The following is a 16430-nucleotide window of genomic DNA, read 5'->3' as shown; positions in this document are numbered from 1 at the left end:
AAGGCGAGCTGTAGATCACGATAGATCACGATCAGAATAGCTCTGATGGGGAGCACAATAGACCATTAGGTCGTAGTGAAACGGAACCTTCCTAATTAAACCTTTGTGGCGGTTTCCAAAAAGATCCACATACCAACAATAAACACAGCACTCGATGGCTTAGAGGATAAGAGTGAAGACTCACTCACCGAGATGCGACAAGGTGCCGGGTTCGAGTCCCGGCGGCTCCCGATAATAATAAATTCCCCAAGCGTCTGTGACACGGCACACACAAATATACCAAAGTCACACTGATGAGTCCGGTGTGTGTGCCAGGGACGAAACGCAGAAGTAGGCATATGTGAAATCCTACACCTTTAATCTTACTGAAAAAAACGTTTAAGAATTTTTGGTATATCTCGAATAGAAACCAAGATATATCGAAATATTTGAAACAGTCATTTTTCAGAAACGCCGTGTAACTCGAGAACGATTCAAGTTATCTATAATTTGCTTTCTGATATCCTATTATTTCGAAAAAAGATATCGGAGGTCCTTGAAGATTTTTTTCTAAGTCTTATAGTTTTTAAGATGCTTTAAGTGAACATCGAAATTGGGACACTCTAAATATTCGAAATATTTTTTATTTTAGTGATTTCATCATGTTTTTTCGTTTTATTTATTTTTCTTCTAATTATTCATTTTTTTTTTGTGCATATATTTGTTTTTGTTCTGGGATAGGTGTTGCTGTTCACCATTTAGTATTTGGGAAATATGGTAATTATGAAAATTACAAAAACTCAAATTTCAGCGACGTTTGATCTCTAACCTTACTCTCATCTCAAGAATAATAAGATTGGGATTATTCGATACATTTGAAACATTGTGTTTCTTTTATTTCATAAAAGTACTCACATTTTATATAATACTTAAGTATATATAATAAAACAATTTGAGAACATAATAATGCAATGTAATACCAAATTTGGAATTGCAATTTTTGATACGTTTTCTTTCATTTGAGCAGTGACACGCATTACATGTTTTAATCGTGTATAACATAGTAAAGATAAAAATAAAGATAATAAATAACTGGAATTATTTGACACATAGTTCTTACTGTAGAGATTATAAGATATTTAAAATACATAACGATAGCTTTTGCATTCAATCACATTACACAAATTTAAGGCACATTGCAATTAACAATATTTTCTGATAGTATTCTTTAGTGAATTATCAAGTCTGCCGTAGGTTATAAGAAAGGACATTAATATGACACCTTTATGATATGCTTTTTACAAATAATACTTGGTTATCTGCAGATTTATTCATATAATTCGATAGTTCTTGATCCATATCGCTGTTTTAAAGGTAGCATCAGCGTGAAGTTGCAATTCTGACTAAGGCAAAGACAGATATTAACTGGAATACTTTCTGGAACCAGTATAATCTGTAAAAGAAACAATATGTAATAATGAACAAATGTCTTATATTCTTATTTTGAGAAAATTATAGAGGTTGATATATGGGATTGCCATTTCTTGGAACTGATCAAGATATATCTATTTTTTATTCCGAGTAAACAGTTGTGCCGTAGGGGAGCAACTCAAAGTAAATAATTTCCTGCCAATCCCTCCAAACACAGAGCAAAACCTTTCTGGCCACTAATCCTAGCTCGGCCACCGGTTCCGCTGATCCCATTTTCATCAAGAGTTACCAATCGCTTCAAAAATGGTCGATTTTGTTGCGATCCACAAGCGATTTTGCGTTAACTCGTGTGGTACCCATACACCGAGCATCTTCTTGAGATCAGTCTTATGTAAATGGTTCCAAACGATCCTTTGTGCATTCTTTAGTTCTTGGGTAATCGAAACAGTTCTTACATGACGGTCCAACTCTACAATGTCCATGATTTTATCGGAATTTTCGACAATTGGCCTTTCAGTGCATGGTGCATCTTTGACATCGAAATTACCGGAACGAAACCAAATTTGCGCGTTATTGGGTGTTACAGTATCAGGACCATAAACACTATTTACATTTTCAGCCGCCTGGCTTGCATTTTCGTCTTTATCGAGCGTATTTCCTCTTTGTCAGTGTCCATCATTGACGCGAGCTCAAAATGAACTGAGTCAACTAGTCACAAAACTGTCATAACATTTTTGGTAGTACGTAATCTTATCTTTCTTACGCCGTTTAGTGGAACCCGATGGGACAACGCGAGATATATTGGAAAAATAAGGGATTTCTTTTAACTAAGCCTTATAATGAATTCCCATATTCAGGCATAGTAGAAGTACCCAAAAAAATTAAGTAGATAATGAAATAAACAAACAACAAAGAAGAGGAGATGTAGATTTAATGGGAACTGGAACTACTGAACCATATATAGGTAAACTACAAGTGTCAAAATAACAAAACTAGAAACTTGAAGGTACGAGTACGTCAAAGTCATAATCCTAATCCAACTTCGAATACATTCATAAAACAGCGTAAACAAGAGTCATTCACATCCATGTCGGAAAATGATAGTTCTTAACATAATAACAAAGTTCTTTAAACCAATGAGAACAAAAATTCTTATGTGAATAATGATGTGAAAATGCCAATGTTTGAACTGGAACTATCTTCATTGATAATTCAACATTCCATTCGATAAAGTGTAATAAGGAGGACAAGAAATTATGGTTGTTCATATCCAAAGAAAATGAAAATGTGAAAGAAGTAGAAGACATCGTTCAAATACATCTCCGAAAAAGCAAGTCTAGCATTGGATGAGGTCAGTTTGAAGATCTTTGGACCTAGGCTTACCTATTGAGTTTCGCTTTAGCAGATGGCAAACTGCTCAAATCATCCTTGAGGACGTATTGTCTCACGCCAATCATGAAGTTTTTCACATATTGGTCCCAGTCGAAGTCACTCGTATTTTGGTGTATATCTATGTTGAATTCCTTTCCATCTTCTGTGTGTTTAACAGCATTGGCCAGACTTTCAAAGGTGTTGGTGTCGAAATCCCATTCGTTGGTGGAGAAGAACTTTCCCGCTTCAAGGGCATGGTAGAATTTATTGCTTATTCTCAACATTCTGTAAGAACAAAGTTACGACTTATTTTGGTTGTCTTGGGAACTCGCAATAACCTATTTTGGGACAGTTTACTCTGGCCTGGCCAGTAAATATCTCGGCAAAAATTAACCTACTCACATTGGTTTCTGCCTTGTGCAATATAGAAACACATCCAAAAGAGCGGCAGGTATCGTATGGTATAGGGTGGCATAAATGATGTGAATGAATCGGTTGGTGCGGTATTCAAAACCTGGATACCATTGGACGTACTTGCTTGGATATTCGCGGACGTATTTGTGGGTCAACTCTCCAAATCTTTTCCACGTAACTGGGTTTCTACCTCCCGTTACACAGTTGTAGACTCGCATCATTTTGGACCTGAAACGTTAAGTCGATTTGCAACATCAAGAATACCTAATTATCATTCGCATGAAAACCAATGTGTTATAGTTTGCGGTCATTCCCTGAAATTAGAGATATTAGGATCAGCTCATTTATCAGCTCGCCCTGATGATGTCAAACAAATTGACGAAACGTTGGCTACCTGAAAGAGTACAATTTCTCTGAAAATTGATCCTCAAACCACTAAAACAATTCATCACCGATAATTAAGGATCACCAGCTATAAGCCTACTCACTTGAAATTCTTTTTATTAAATCTCTACAGGTTTAAAAGTCTCATCCTAGAATAATAATTATGATAGCTAAATATACAGTGGTTATTTGAGTAGGACCAAGTCATATTGAGAATAAGCACATTTTCTATAGCCAAGCGACATCTCAGCATTGTATAAGGAGTAGAGCATAAGGAGAAGTGAACGTTAACAATCTATCTTTCCTACTGTATATGGCGTTTTCCAATAATAGGTTTTATCTTGATATTAAAAAGAGAGTGTATTTTAAGAGATATCAATGGATGAAATGAAATATTTCATTATAAAGCGGAATGCCATTAACGATGGAAAACGATATCAGCCAAATAGCCGCCACGGCTACTATGATGTTGCAGCATCATATCCTTTAAATGAAATTTTCCATGACAATTGGCACATTTTTTTCCGACAATTTTGCTTATTAACTTTAGTCTCCGAGGTGAAAATCGAAAAATCATTTCCAGTGATAAGTCACTGAAGATGATTTTTCGATGAAAATTCGGTTGAATGTTTATGCGGAATACAGTATAATGTCCTTTGTCAACTAGGTAGGTATATCTACATAGCATAGAAGAATGCTGGGTGCTCGATATCGCAAGATTTTTGATCATGTTTGTGACTTTCGCAGGTTATAAAGAAATTGTTGTTAGAAAAATGAAGGCACTATCACAAATATGTGTGTGTTAATTATAGTACAGCAAAGATCAATTGGTTGACCTTTATTTTTAATTAAGCATTATGTACATATTTAGCTGTGCTAAGCTAATCTGTTTTGTTACAAAAGCGTCAAATCACCGACCAATAATTTGGAGTTTAATTATTTTCCATTATTATAGCGGAAATGTTACCCTGAAATATAAAAGCAAGGAAAAGAAGCAAATTGTTCATTTGAGAAAAATTGTTTCTACATGCTTACTTGTAAGCATGGGTATGCCATCCGGCTGTGATGATCGTATTGACCACTACGTCTACGGGGATAATATCCATGACGTATTTCTCGTCGCAGATGATACTTTTGATGGTTCCTCTTCCACATTCCATGAAAATCCCTGTAATCCCGCTCATATTATCCACCCAACCTGGTATTGGTTCCTTCCAAGCAGCTGTTACTGTTGATTAAAAATTCGAAATGATTGAGTAATTCTCATTACTTGTGAGATATACCAGGGACCGTATTCTCCACAAGTGATCTTTCGAAACGTATACGTTCATTCAGTGTTCAGAGCACGTATACGTTTTGAAAGATCACTTGTCGAGAATACGGTCCCTGAATTCTAACGAATAAATGAAATTTCTTGCAGAAAACTACGATCCTTAGCAAAATTCCATAAAAATAACCAAAATTGTTCTGAAAAGTACTAAATGAAAAATGTAATATGGAGAAAATTCGTTTTCTAATAGAAGAATCTATATTTAGGGAGAACTATCAGAGCTGAAAAAGGAGGAATAGCATATTTCCGAGTTCTCTTTTCCTGACAATTAAAAACCGAAAACATTTTGTTTTAGATTTTGAGTAGTGATCGAAGTTTGTGAAAGTGTAATTTTCAATGACTTGTTTAAATTCATGTTATTTTCTACTGTGATTTATTTTAATCGAAGAATGTAATGATTCAATTCATCAAACCCAGAAATTTGAAAACATGACAATATGATGCAAATTGTACTATAAGAAAAAATGTTTCTTTTTCCACATTTTAGCTGAATGTTGATTAATTTATTTTTCCATGTATTATTGTTTCCCAATTTAAATTTCTATACCTCGAAACTAAAACCAAAAATTTAAATTACGTTGTTAGATAATTTCGGAAATAATCGTATGCTAAAGTAATGTCATTGATTGACAAACGAGGAAATTCTGAGACGCGTCGACAGACAACGTGAATTGTTTGAAACTATTAAGAAGAGAAAAACGGCGTACCTAGGACACATTATGCGGAACAACAAATATCAATTTTTACACTTACTGATCGAAGGTAAAATTGAGGGAAGAAGAGGGATCGGAAGGAAGAAAATGTCCTGGCTGCGAAACATCAGGCAGTGGACAGGGCTGCACGATATACAGTCCTTGATACATACCGCAAGAAATAGAGAAGCGATGGAAAATGTTATCGCAAACATCCATTAGTGGATATGCATTGGAAGAAGAAAGTAATGTCATTGAGACTTTTCCTAACTTTTTTTTTTGTATTTTTCAGGTTTTTAGTTTTGTTGATAATAATTAATTATAGTAAACACTAAACGTTAACAAATCCAAAAACTTAATAGCATTCGTAACGTCTTTTTCGTGTAAATGCATTGTTCGTGCAAGAGTCCTTGAACTTGAAGACTATAGTATGAAGCAGAAGCTACCTAGCGCTTTTTTCTGAATATTTTTACGAAATTCAGCTCTGATCTACAACCTGTTCAATATTTCCATCATATCAAAAAATGTCTTGAACTTAACTTTGTATCATCAGAAACACCTATTGTCGAATCGTTTTCCTCGTTTTTGTTTCAAATCTCATCATGCATTAAATTGCATTAAACAATAAAATTCACTTTCCTAATTTTATAAATTTTCATACAGTTAAAAGAACAAATATAATAAAACCTGGGAAACATTCTACTCCTGAAAGTAGGTTCAAAAACAATCATTTAGAATTTAGATTGACAGATAAACAGACATTAAGAAGATGGGACATGTGAGAGTATCTCATCTGTATTCTTCTAAATTCTGTGACAAAGTTCAAGATAAACCTGACGACGACTTTCGGAGAGACCAGCTTTCATGGATTTTGAAGATATTTACTTCAATCTTCGTTTTTTATGATCTCAATAAAATTCCGCCGTTGTTGATATGGAAATTAGGTTAGCGCCTTCTAAGGAAAAGAATGGAATTTTTTTGCTGTCGTTTGCTTGTAAATATTGTTATTTTATTGATCAGTGCCACCTACGGAGAAAATTGGTAAACCGAAAGGAAGTTAAAGAGTCGCCAGAGTTATTTAAAGAGAAAACTAATCAGTGAATGCTCTATTATTTTCATACATCTGTAGGATCCAGTTATTGTTCCCTATAAATTATTGAGATGGTCAACCGGATGCTTGGAGACCTATTAGTTTCTTCAAAGGTCGAGGGCATGACAGTTTCAATGAATTTACAGGGAACGAATTGTTATTGTACATATAATGTAAAAAGGATGTGTTATTCTTCGAGGTGTCGAAGATATGTCATGGAGTTGTAAATGTTGAAGAGATTTATTGGGGGGTTGGGAAAGTTCGAAGACAACACGGTCGTATCAGATGTGTCACATCTGTGTATCAGGTTCTAGTCCTTCGAGAATATTCGATTTCCAGGAATCCGCGAAGATCTTTGTGGGAGGTACGGCAAAATTCTTATTGGACTAGGGGATGGTACTTTCCCTAAGGGTGTGGTCAAGCCGAAAGAAGGGAGGTCGATATTCGAGACAGGGTAAGTTCCAATCGGCAGAGAGACAGTTCAAATTAAGCCGAAGATGGGTACAGTTCAACTTAAGTCGAAGACGAGTCAAGTTCGGTCGGTCAACTTAAGACGTAAGACGAAAAGACGGTTCGCGGACTAAATTAAGAAGAGTTAGAGACGAGACGACCGAAAACTTGAAGTACGACGAAGACGTGATAAACGAAGACGTTTCGAGTAATTAGAACTAGAGTTAAAGACGAAATTCAGTACCGTAGTGAGAAACTTGTGATTAAGACGTAATTAAGATATTCTCAATACTGAGTTTGTACTGTATAATTGTGGCTTTGTAAATAGATGTTAATAATTCAAAAGAGTTTAATCATTACAAATCCAACAAAAACACGGAGAAAAAGACGAAAGGCCAGGTAATCGAATCATACCTCTAGACGATCGATTAACCAAGCCTACACATCTTATCTTTGACTCGTGGATCTTCTGAACAAACCAACCTCATCCACCTGGGAACGCCGGTTCTCTCACCATGATTTTTAGAATTGTGACACTTATATCTGTCGTGAATGCCTTCTTGAATTTTCTCAGCTTTGGAAATAATTTTTTGAAAATGAAAAGAACAAAAAAAATATTTTGCTACTGAGAGATACATACATTTATATATAAATACCTACTAGATATCAGGTATTGTGTATTGTATTGAATTTCTTTGAAATTCAAATGTTCCTAAAAAATTCTTTATGAATTGTTTATTCTCAAGTTGCTTTTTAAATACGAGAGTTCTTTTTTTCAGGAGAAAGCTTACTTATAGAGGGTCTCACAACTGCTGCTGGTATCGTTGAAGAGTATTCCAACACAAGATACTCTGCAAGTGCCTTCGTGAACGTGTAGGTGTTTGGATGCTTTCCCTGAAAGAAGTTGGATTTGGGACATTTTCTAGAAGTGATAATGTATAACTTACTAGCAATTTTTTCGACAACATCTCAACGATGTCCTTTGGAAGAATATCCATACAATTCATTATGGAGTTCAGATCGAATGCTGGTTTATACACAGTTTCTTTGATATGCGTTTTATCAGAGTTACTGAAGGCGGTAGACACATGAACAAAACTCTGAAATGAAATAAAAAAGCACGAATAGAAACCAATTGGAATTATGATATCAGGTTAGGTAATGAGATTTTGAGATTGTTCGAGATACAGATTGATAATAATAATATAATAATAATAACAAGGATCGAAGGAAGAGCTAGTAATAGATTCCATCATATGCAACCAAGCTTTCAAGAAACATAGAAACCTTTTCATGACTTATTTTGATTATAAGAAGGCTTTCGACTCACTTCCACATGGCTGGCTGAAGAGAATTTTTGAGATATACAAGATCGATCCAATTATAACCAACTTTCTAAAATTTGCAATGGACAATTGGAAAACGAACATCTAGCTTTCTACGGCAAACATTAAATCCAAGCTGATTCCAATTAAGAAGGGAATTTTCCAAGGAGACTCCTTGAGCCCTTTATGGTTCTGCTTGGCGCTGAACCCACTCTCTAAACAGCTAAACGCTACTGAAAAGGGTTTCAACATCAAAGGAAATAATAATATTACCACGCTCAATCATTTGCTGATCATTGATGATTTGAAACTGATAACAGGGAATAAGAACCACCTAGAAATAATGGTCAAACTAGTGGAACATTTTTCGAAAGATGTAGGTATGGAATTCGGTTTGGACAAATGTCGTACTCTCAGCGTAGTGAGAGGTAGAATACACGATGAGCCGATCACTCTCGCAAATGGACAGCAAATAGAAGCAATGAAGTCGGATAATCTTCATAAATATCTTGGAATGAAACAGAACCGACGAATCAACCACCAAATCTTGAAAACAAACCTCAATAGCAGGAACATGACGAGAGCCATCAACACATATGCATGTTCAATTCTAACATACTCATTCGGTATAGTTCCATAGAGCAAAACAGACATCGAAAACTTGCAACGTGAAATGAGAACGTTGATGACAAAAGCAAACAAGCACCATCCGAAAAGCAGCATTGAGAGGACTACACTGCCGAGAAATAAAGAAGGCAGGGGTCTAACAGACATCATGGAACTTGCTAGTAAGCATAGAAAGCCTACGAGAATACTTCAGAGATCAAGCAAGTACATCAGAGTTCTACAGAATACTGTGTGAAGCAGACGAATCAACACCTTTACAACTTCACAAGAAGCAATTTTCATACAACCACCAGACAAACCAAGACAAACTGCAAAGATGGAGAGAGAAACCCCTGCATAGAAGACATTTCAACGAGGTGAACCAGGATCATGTCGACATTGAAGCGTCGATCTGTTGGCTGACATCAGGTGCAATGTACCCAGAAAAGGAAGGTTTTCTTTTAGCCATCCAAGATCAAGTGATCTAAACACGTGTAAGAGGACCAGAAGTTCGACGAGAACCAGGGGGACCACAAGGACCGGACATGACCGTGCTCTACCCTTCTGATATTTTAAATATCTGGGATTGAGTGAATGTTCCTCTTAGAGAGGAGTGAGAAGCCGACGGCGAGGAGAAATCCTACGCGTATAGGCAAAAGTCGGGGATAATAATAACTTTATTTCCCAAAGAAAATACTATACAGTATAGGTATAATATGTACTAAAAATGATTCTCGAACCTAAAGATCATACTTGATTCACTGATGACACCAGGACTGGTGGTTTGATTGTGAGACCTCGTTCTAACCTATACTTTCCTGTAGGAAAAGACTCTTCAGTAGTGCAGACAGGAAGCTCTGCGTAAGCTGAGATCTAGTAAAGTTTTGAAAGCTCTTTTGAGCCCGGTGCAGACAGACATTCCAAACCTGGAATGTCTGTCTGTAGACAGACAATGGAGTATCTATCCATCTATTATCAGTAGATGGATAAGTTTAGCTAGGGCTCGATCAGATTATGTTGGTCCAAACAAACTCCTTGTCTAGACTAATGAGTCTGATAACTGGTGCACTAACTGGACATCTATTTAATACAATTTTGATTTGAATTGATAGGTTGCTTGGAGCATGAGCTCGGAGTGAGAAGTGGAAGACACCTAGAAAAAGAAACATCTATGATTCCTATGATTAGAGGGACCCTTCCTTATATGCCGGGTTGGCATTGCTAAAAAAGAAGAAGATTACAAACTTTGATAGATGAGTCATGGAAACTAAGTACCCAGCAATCAAGAGAATAAAACATCATTTAAGGAACACTCGAAAAAATGCTTGCAATAATTGAAAACTATGAAAATGAAGAGTATAATATATAATATAATAATATGAAAATAAAGAGTATAATATCTTTATATAATTGGCTAACACCTGCACTTGGTGATGAATAATGAAAATTCAAAAAAAAAGAAGTACGATTTCCAGGTGTGTAATATCATACGATATTAATTAACTATTTGGTTAATGTATCAACAAAAATGCCATCAACACAACCATTGTCAAACCGAAGATTTCCAAGATATTCCATAGGAATCACAATCGAAAGTAAACAAGTATGATTTACTGCGGTGGAATTATAAAAACACTAACGGAAACTGATAGGATACGATATTTCAAGCGAATATAAAAAAAATACAGAAGTGGGAACATCTACAGAATACAGTAGTATAAAAAAAAGCTTGAACGGAATGAAAAGTGATAAGAAGTAATTATTATGGGTCTTATATAAATACCAAAGCTAGATGAATTACAGATATCCGTACTGCCGTAACAGAAGCGACCAGGATCAACGAAGATCAGTCCAACAGAGATTGATGATACCATAACGTACCTTCCAACTGATCAAAGAGATAAACCATTCAAGAAGAACAGCACGCAGATCCTCAGATCCAGCCGATAAAACAATGGCCAATCAACTCAACAATAGCAGCAAAAACTATAATCTTTAACGCCCAAGGATAATTAGATCTGGAACATGGCAAAAGTTGTGAAATCAAAGCCTCCAACACCAATCAACGGATCAACTGGTAGAATGTGTATACGAATGAAGACAGAGCCGAAGCATTTCCTGTCAGCCAGCAAGTTTAATTTAGACCGAAAATAGCTGAAGCAGACCTAGTACTTGGATAAAAGTAGAAAAATAGAGCCAAAAATCACGTAGGATGTTCTAAATATCATTGTAGTGACTCTGCATGCCCGAGAGGTGGCGTTGCTGACTTCGCTCCACTCTCTAGCGAGACATCGGTGGGTTTCTACAGAATACCCGAATTTGTGCAGGATCACCTCTCCACGATTGTGTGAGAGGGTGTCTTGGGCAGAGACCGCTGGATAGACCAACTGATAAGTCCACCAGAGACAGGGACAAAACACCTTAGTCCCTTGAGTTAAGGCGCACCTATGACATTTGGCTAGAGAAAGCCTCGTCAAAGCATTTCGCAACTCAAAAGGGGAAAAATACCCGGACTCGATATAAAAAAAGACTTTGAAACAGTTATAAGACAAAGCAGGAATAGTCTTATCAATGTCACCAGTGGTCTCGGAGTGACAAACTTGCAGAAATTGCGATTTCCGTTGAAGGATGCTATTGAATCGAATAAATAGTTTTCACAAAAACATATGATATAATATTGATTCGATTCCGATTTCTTCGACGTTTCCCACATACTCAAAATTTATGCGATGATGTGGAATACGATAACCTATAAACTCAATCCTAACCCTAACCTCTGTTGAGAACTTGAGAACTATGGATTTTACCTTCAACTTCTTCATCTCTTTACAAAGGTCCAGCACTCTCTTAGTTCCCAAGGTATTCAATAACATGGCGTTCTTCAAATCCTCATTGAATCTAGAAATTGTCGAATTGATTGATCATCTCTGAAAGTGCTTAATTTTCTACTCACTTGACTGTGGCAGCTGAATGAAATACGACATCGATGTTGTCCCATAAAAAGATCCTGTCGATTTCTGATAATGCCAAGTTAGGAAGTGAAACATCTCCGTTTATGGCTTTGACTTTTTGAAATACATCTGGGTTTTTGTCCCTGATTTTTTCGAAGACCTTGAATATAAAATTTCAATGAATTCACAAGTATAATCCGAAAATAATGATAATATAATTTGATACTAAAACATATAGCATATATGACAAATCGAATAAATTCAAATTTTATTGTAACATAAATTCGAATACAATGCGTACCTACATACATATTAAATCTAACAAATGAACAAAGTAGTGTCCTCTCCGTGGTGCGGAAACACTACTAAGCACTGAAGTGCTTGTCTTATGTAATTTTCACCGAAAATCCATTTATCATATCAAAGATCATGTAATTAAAAAAAAAAAAAATATTATGGGAATATATGTCCGATTTCAATAATTTAAGGAAATAAATGCAGGGCCGTCGCTAGAGGGTAGGCAGGGTAGGCGGTCGCCTAGGGCAGCAAAATTCAAGGGCGGCATTTCAAGCTTGATCAACAAAAATCACATGTGTAGAAATTCAAAGTACCAAATGAAATGAAATTCAATTCATTAGGAAACAACAGGAAGGAATACCGAAAAATTTAATTAACAACGAAAACCATCCAAAGTGCCGCATTATACATTATACTCATAAATATCCAGATATGGCGTGATCCCCTCATAATGCCATTTACGAGTTATTGACGCTAAAGAGAACACATGCACTCATCAGGCTTGTCGGCGTTCGCTTTACGTTGCCGAATATTATGGCCACTTGGGGTTCGGGATTATTTTATTTTCAATTCCCTAATCAGAATGTTGATTCCTCAGAATGGAATGCAAAATACTAGAAAACGATTCCATTTCATCACTTTCAACCGACCCTTCTTGAGAAATTGAGTTTTATCATTTCATACCACATTCCATTATATCATAATAATTTTAATTTTTTATATCAGATAATAAACTAGTGTTGGACGTGGGCGCATTCGAATTGAATAATGGTTCATTTGCATCATCCGATTGTTTTACTCGATAATCTTTAACAAAAGAAAAAACCAAATTTTCAAGCTTTTTCTGAAAACTGAGCTGGGAACCTGAAACTGCAGGGCCCACTCTAGAGGGGCGGCACATAATGGAGGACGGCATTATCTACTTTTTCTGGGAAATCTGGATTACTGGAAGAACGAATCAAATAATTTTCTTTGATTTAAATGAATTTCACTAATGATTTTTTTTTTATCAAAAGTACCTAATCTGAAACATCTTCGAATCGTAAATATCAGTAACATCTATTCGAATTTAAAATAATTGTCCATTCGCATCATCCGGTTGTTTAATTTAATCATATCAAAAAAAAAAAAAAAATGAAATGCTCGAGCGTTATAAAGGGTGATTCACCGGGATGGCCTATTAGACGTTTATGGAAAACTAATCATAATTTTGAGCTGAAAATTTGCATATTGGGGTTTGAGACAATGATCTTTCTCCCTGAAATGTTTTTGGATCTCTACAACTTCCGGTTATACCGGAAACAGACTGCTACTTCCTTATTTCAAATAGCACACCCAGTATATTATTGCATCATTCGATAGCTTCTTTGACGACAATTTCGGCAATATGCCATATCTTGGGTAAGAACTCAATGGTTCATAAGTTATTGGGATTCTTATGAAAAAAATGATGACGATGAGGACTCATTTTTTTTAAAATTTTTTGGCAGAAAAAACTTTTTTCGAAAAATTTTGTTTTTTTCGATTCTGCAAATACGTAGTTTCATAAGATTGTTTGCGGTTTGGACCGCAAATGTACATGGTGAGAAGATCAACTCAAATTCATCGAAACTCAAGATTTTTCAAATTTGAATACCTATATTTTATCATTTATTCATTAGAATTCAGTTGAGCACGTTTATTGTTTATTACGTTCCACCTATCCTAAATCATCATCATTGGATTAAAATTTGAATCCAAAAAAATAGTTACCCTTAAAATACATTTTTTCTTTCCTAAAATACTTTTTATGAAAAATTGTGGAGTTTTTCATACTTCCATACTAATTCTTTGAGAACAAATTCACGAAACCAACATTCATCCCAATCCCCCCTTCTTTTGCTTAGTACAAAATCGCAAAGGTTTGCGCAACCCTTTCAGGTGAAAGGGTTGCGATTTTTATTTTTGCCGGGGCGGTAGAATCGCTTGAGCAAGCGCTGGACCCCAATTATCCAATATTAATTTTCAGCATTCTGCAGAGTTAGCTTCTGTTAGGTTAGCGACGGGACTGAATAAATGGATTCAAGAGTTCAACACTGTCAAATGATAGTTTCTACCGTTTCATGTTCTGTAATTCGTGATTATCGATGAAAATTATTCGGTGTTTCTGAAAAAAATAATTAAATTTTATTTTTTCTCAATCAACTTGAAATGTCAAACATCAAAGTATAGAACCAATAGCAAGTAGTTCGAGCATGCGCGCACTTTCCTTCACTGAGAACTAACAAGAGTGATGCATAAACACCACTGAATTCTTTGGTTGAGTTCTTGGTTCTTGATTCTTATTATTATTTTCTTAGGAACGATGCATGAATCTTCCATCAGTTAAAAGTTAGTCAAATTTCTAGTTACAGTTTTAGTTTGTAGGAAAGTTGATAAACTCTCTCATATATTTGTTAGCGTTCAATTCTCAGTTCTTAGTTTTATTATAAAATTGATGCAAATTTGTTTTAAGTTAATTAGTTATTAAGTTAAGAAAATTTCACCTTGTACACTCACAGCACAAAAGGGTATGCCGATATCATATTAATTTATGGTTATTGTAATGGAAACGCATATACGTGTCAGTAAACTATCAAATGTTTGTTTCTAAGCATACTTTTTTGTTATTAATAAATCATATCAATAGAATGAATGAAACTTTTGAATCCATTTATTTCCTTGAAAACTTGAAATCGGACATATGGTGCCATAATGTTTTTTGGTAAAATTTCATCATCTTTCTATGGGTGAGTTTTTCGATGAGTTGATTAATATACTATAATGGTAAAAGTAAAATTTTTATCAGATCTCATCTACAGTGTCCATGAACGTTAAGACTTTCGCCTCGTCCTTTTTGTGTACTTAACCATCTTTAATATGAGGAAATTATTAATTTTATTGGAATTGAATCAAGCTTTCATGTTGAAATAAGGCATGAAGAAAAAACGAAGATTCATTAATGAACTAAGGACTTTTGGTATTTTTTTTTATCATTTTTTCTCTTCTGAGAGAATCTGTCTCTAAAACCAGCCTAGAAAAATTCATTGCTCGATCTGTTTATCGCGATTACCGTTTATTTGGGTTGATCTGTTTCTCAGAAATACAACATGAAAAGAATAGTTATTTATAATACAAGTGCAGAAGGCATTGAAATTCAAAAACGAGCCACGAAGTGGCGAGTTTTGGAATGAACGAGTGGTAGAATGAGCCTTCTGTACGAGTATTATACATTATTTTCTCTAATTCATTGCATTTTCATTGAAATTAATGAAATATTTCCATAAATATATTTTAGTGATTTTTGCATTGAAAAATGTTGGTTGGCAGAACTGATTTCTTTAAGGCAAATTGATGAATTGACAGATAAAGCCGTGGCGGAAAGTTCGGAGTACCAACATAGAATAATAAAATATAACCATGAAAACTGTGCGTTTCTGATATATTCTCGCACGATTTTGTTCTACAAGAATTGGAAGAATGAACGGAATAACCACAGAATTAGAGAAATATTATTTTCACACGTAATTTTCTTTGGAATGTTCGAATGAGTTCTAGAAGATTGGAAACATCAATTTTACCAATCAGAAGGCATCTAAGCTATTATTATTCGTTGATTATCATACTTCAAGAGTATTAATGGATTCGGTCCTGACTTGATGGAAATTCATTAGGTATACTTAAAATAATGAAACATAGTATTTTGCACTAACCTAGATTAGTGGAAATAACTTCGTTTCATTATTTTATTCATTTGCTTGTTTGAGTTTTCTGGTAGAGTTATCTAATATTAATTGAGTATAATTGACTACTGATCTTAAATAGTGGCATTTTCCGGTATTTTTTCCACTTTGAGTCGGAATAATCAACCTTCTGAGGGGATTATCATCGGCTATAAGGACACTGTAAACCGTGGGTTTATAAGAGATGATAAACTTCAGACTTGGCAAGACTGTTGTAGGCTCAAATCAATTTTCCGTTCAAAAATTGTAAAATTTTCGGATCATTATATAACAAAGAACATTTACTGAGTAGATATACCATTTTAATATTGCCTATGAAAATACATTTTCTTTCATCTTTAATGGGAAA

At 35.1% G+C, this 16430-nt stretch overlaps 1 protein-coding gene across 3 annotated transcripts in view; it reads right to left on the bottom strand.

The window, feature by feature from the left end:
• Positions 1-841: 841 nt before the first annotated feature.
• LOC123675838 (fatty acyl-CoA reductase 1-like) overlaps positions 842-16430 on the bottom strand; it is a 48734-nt gene continuing 33145 nt past the window's right edge. For all 3 annotated transcript variants that reach the window (XM_045611381.1, XM_045611383.1, XM_045611382.1), the window contains 8 exons: positions 12026-12183; positions 11880-11970; positions 8089-8241; positions 7933-8035; positions 4615-4807; positions 3184-3423; positions 2794-3066; positions 842-1432 (listed from right to left, as the gene is read on the bottom strand). In XM_045611381.1, the coding sequence (XP_045467337.1) occupies positions 1360-1432; positions 2794-3066; positions 3184-3423; positions 4615-4807; positions 7933-8035; positions 8089-8241; positions 11880-11970; positions 12026-12183 (1284 nt within the window). In that variant the 3' untranslated portion in view covers positions 842-1359. The remainder of the gene's footprint in view (positions 1433-2793; positions 3067-3183; positions 3424-4614; positions 4808-7932; positions 8036-8088; positions 8242-11879; positions 11971-12025; positions 12184-16430) is intronic.

This window comes from Harmonia axyridis, chromosome 3 (genome assembly GCF_914767665.1).
Source record: "Harmonia axyridis chromosome 3, icHarAxyr1.1, whole genome shotgun sequence".
Classification (NCBI taxonomy): Eukaryota; Metazoa; Arthropoda; class Insecta; order Coleoptera; family Coccinellidae; genus Harmonia; species Harmonia axyridis.
The sequence above is the reverse complement of the archived record's forward strand: the minus strand, read 5'-3'. Positions and strand labels throughout refer to the sequence as shown.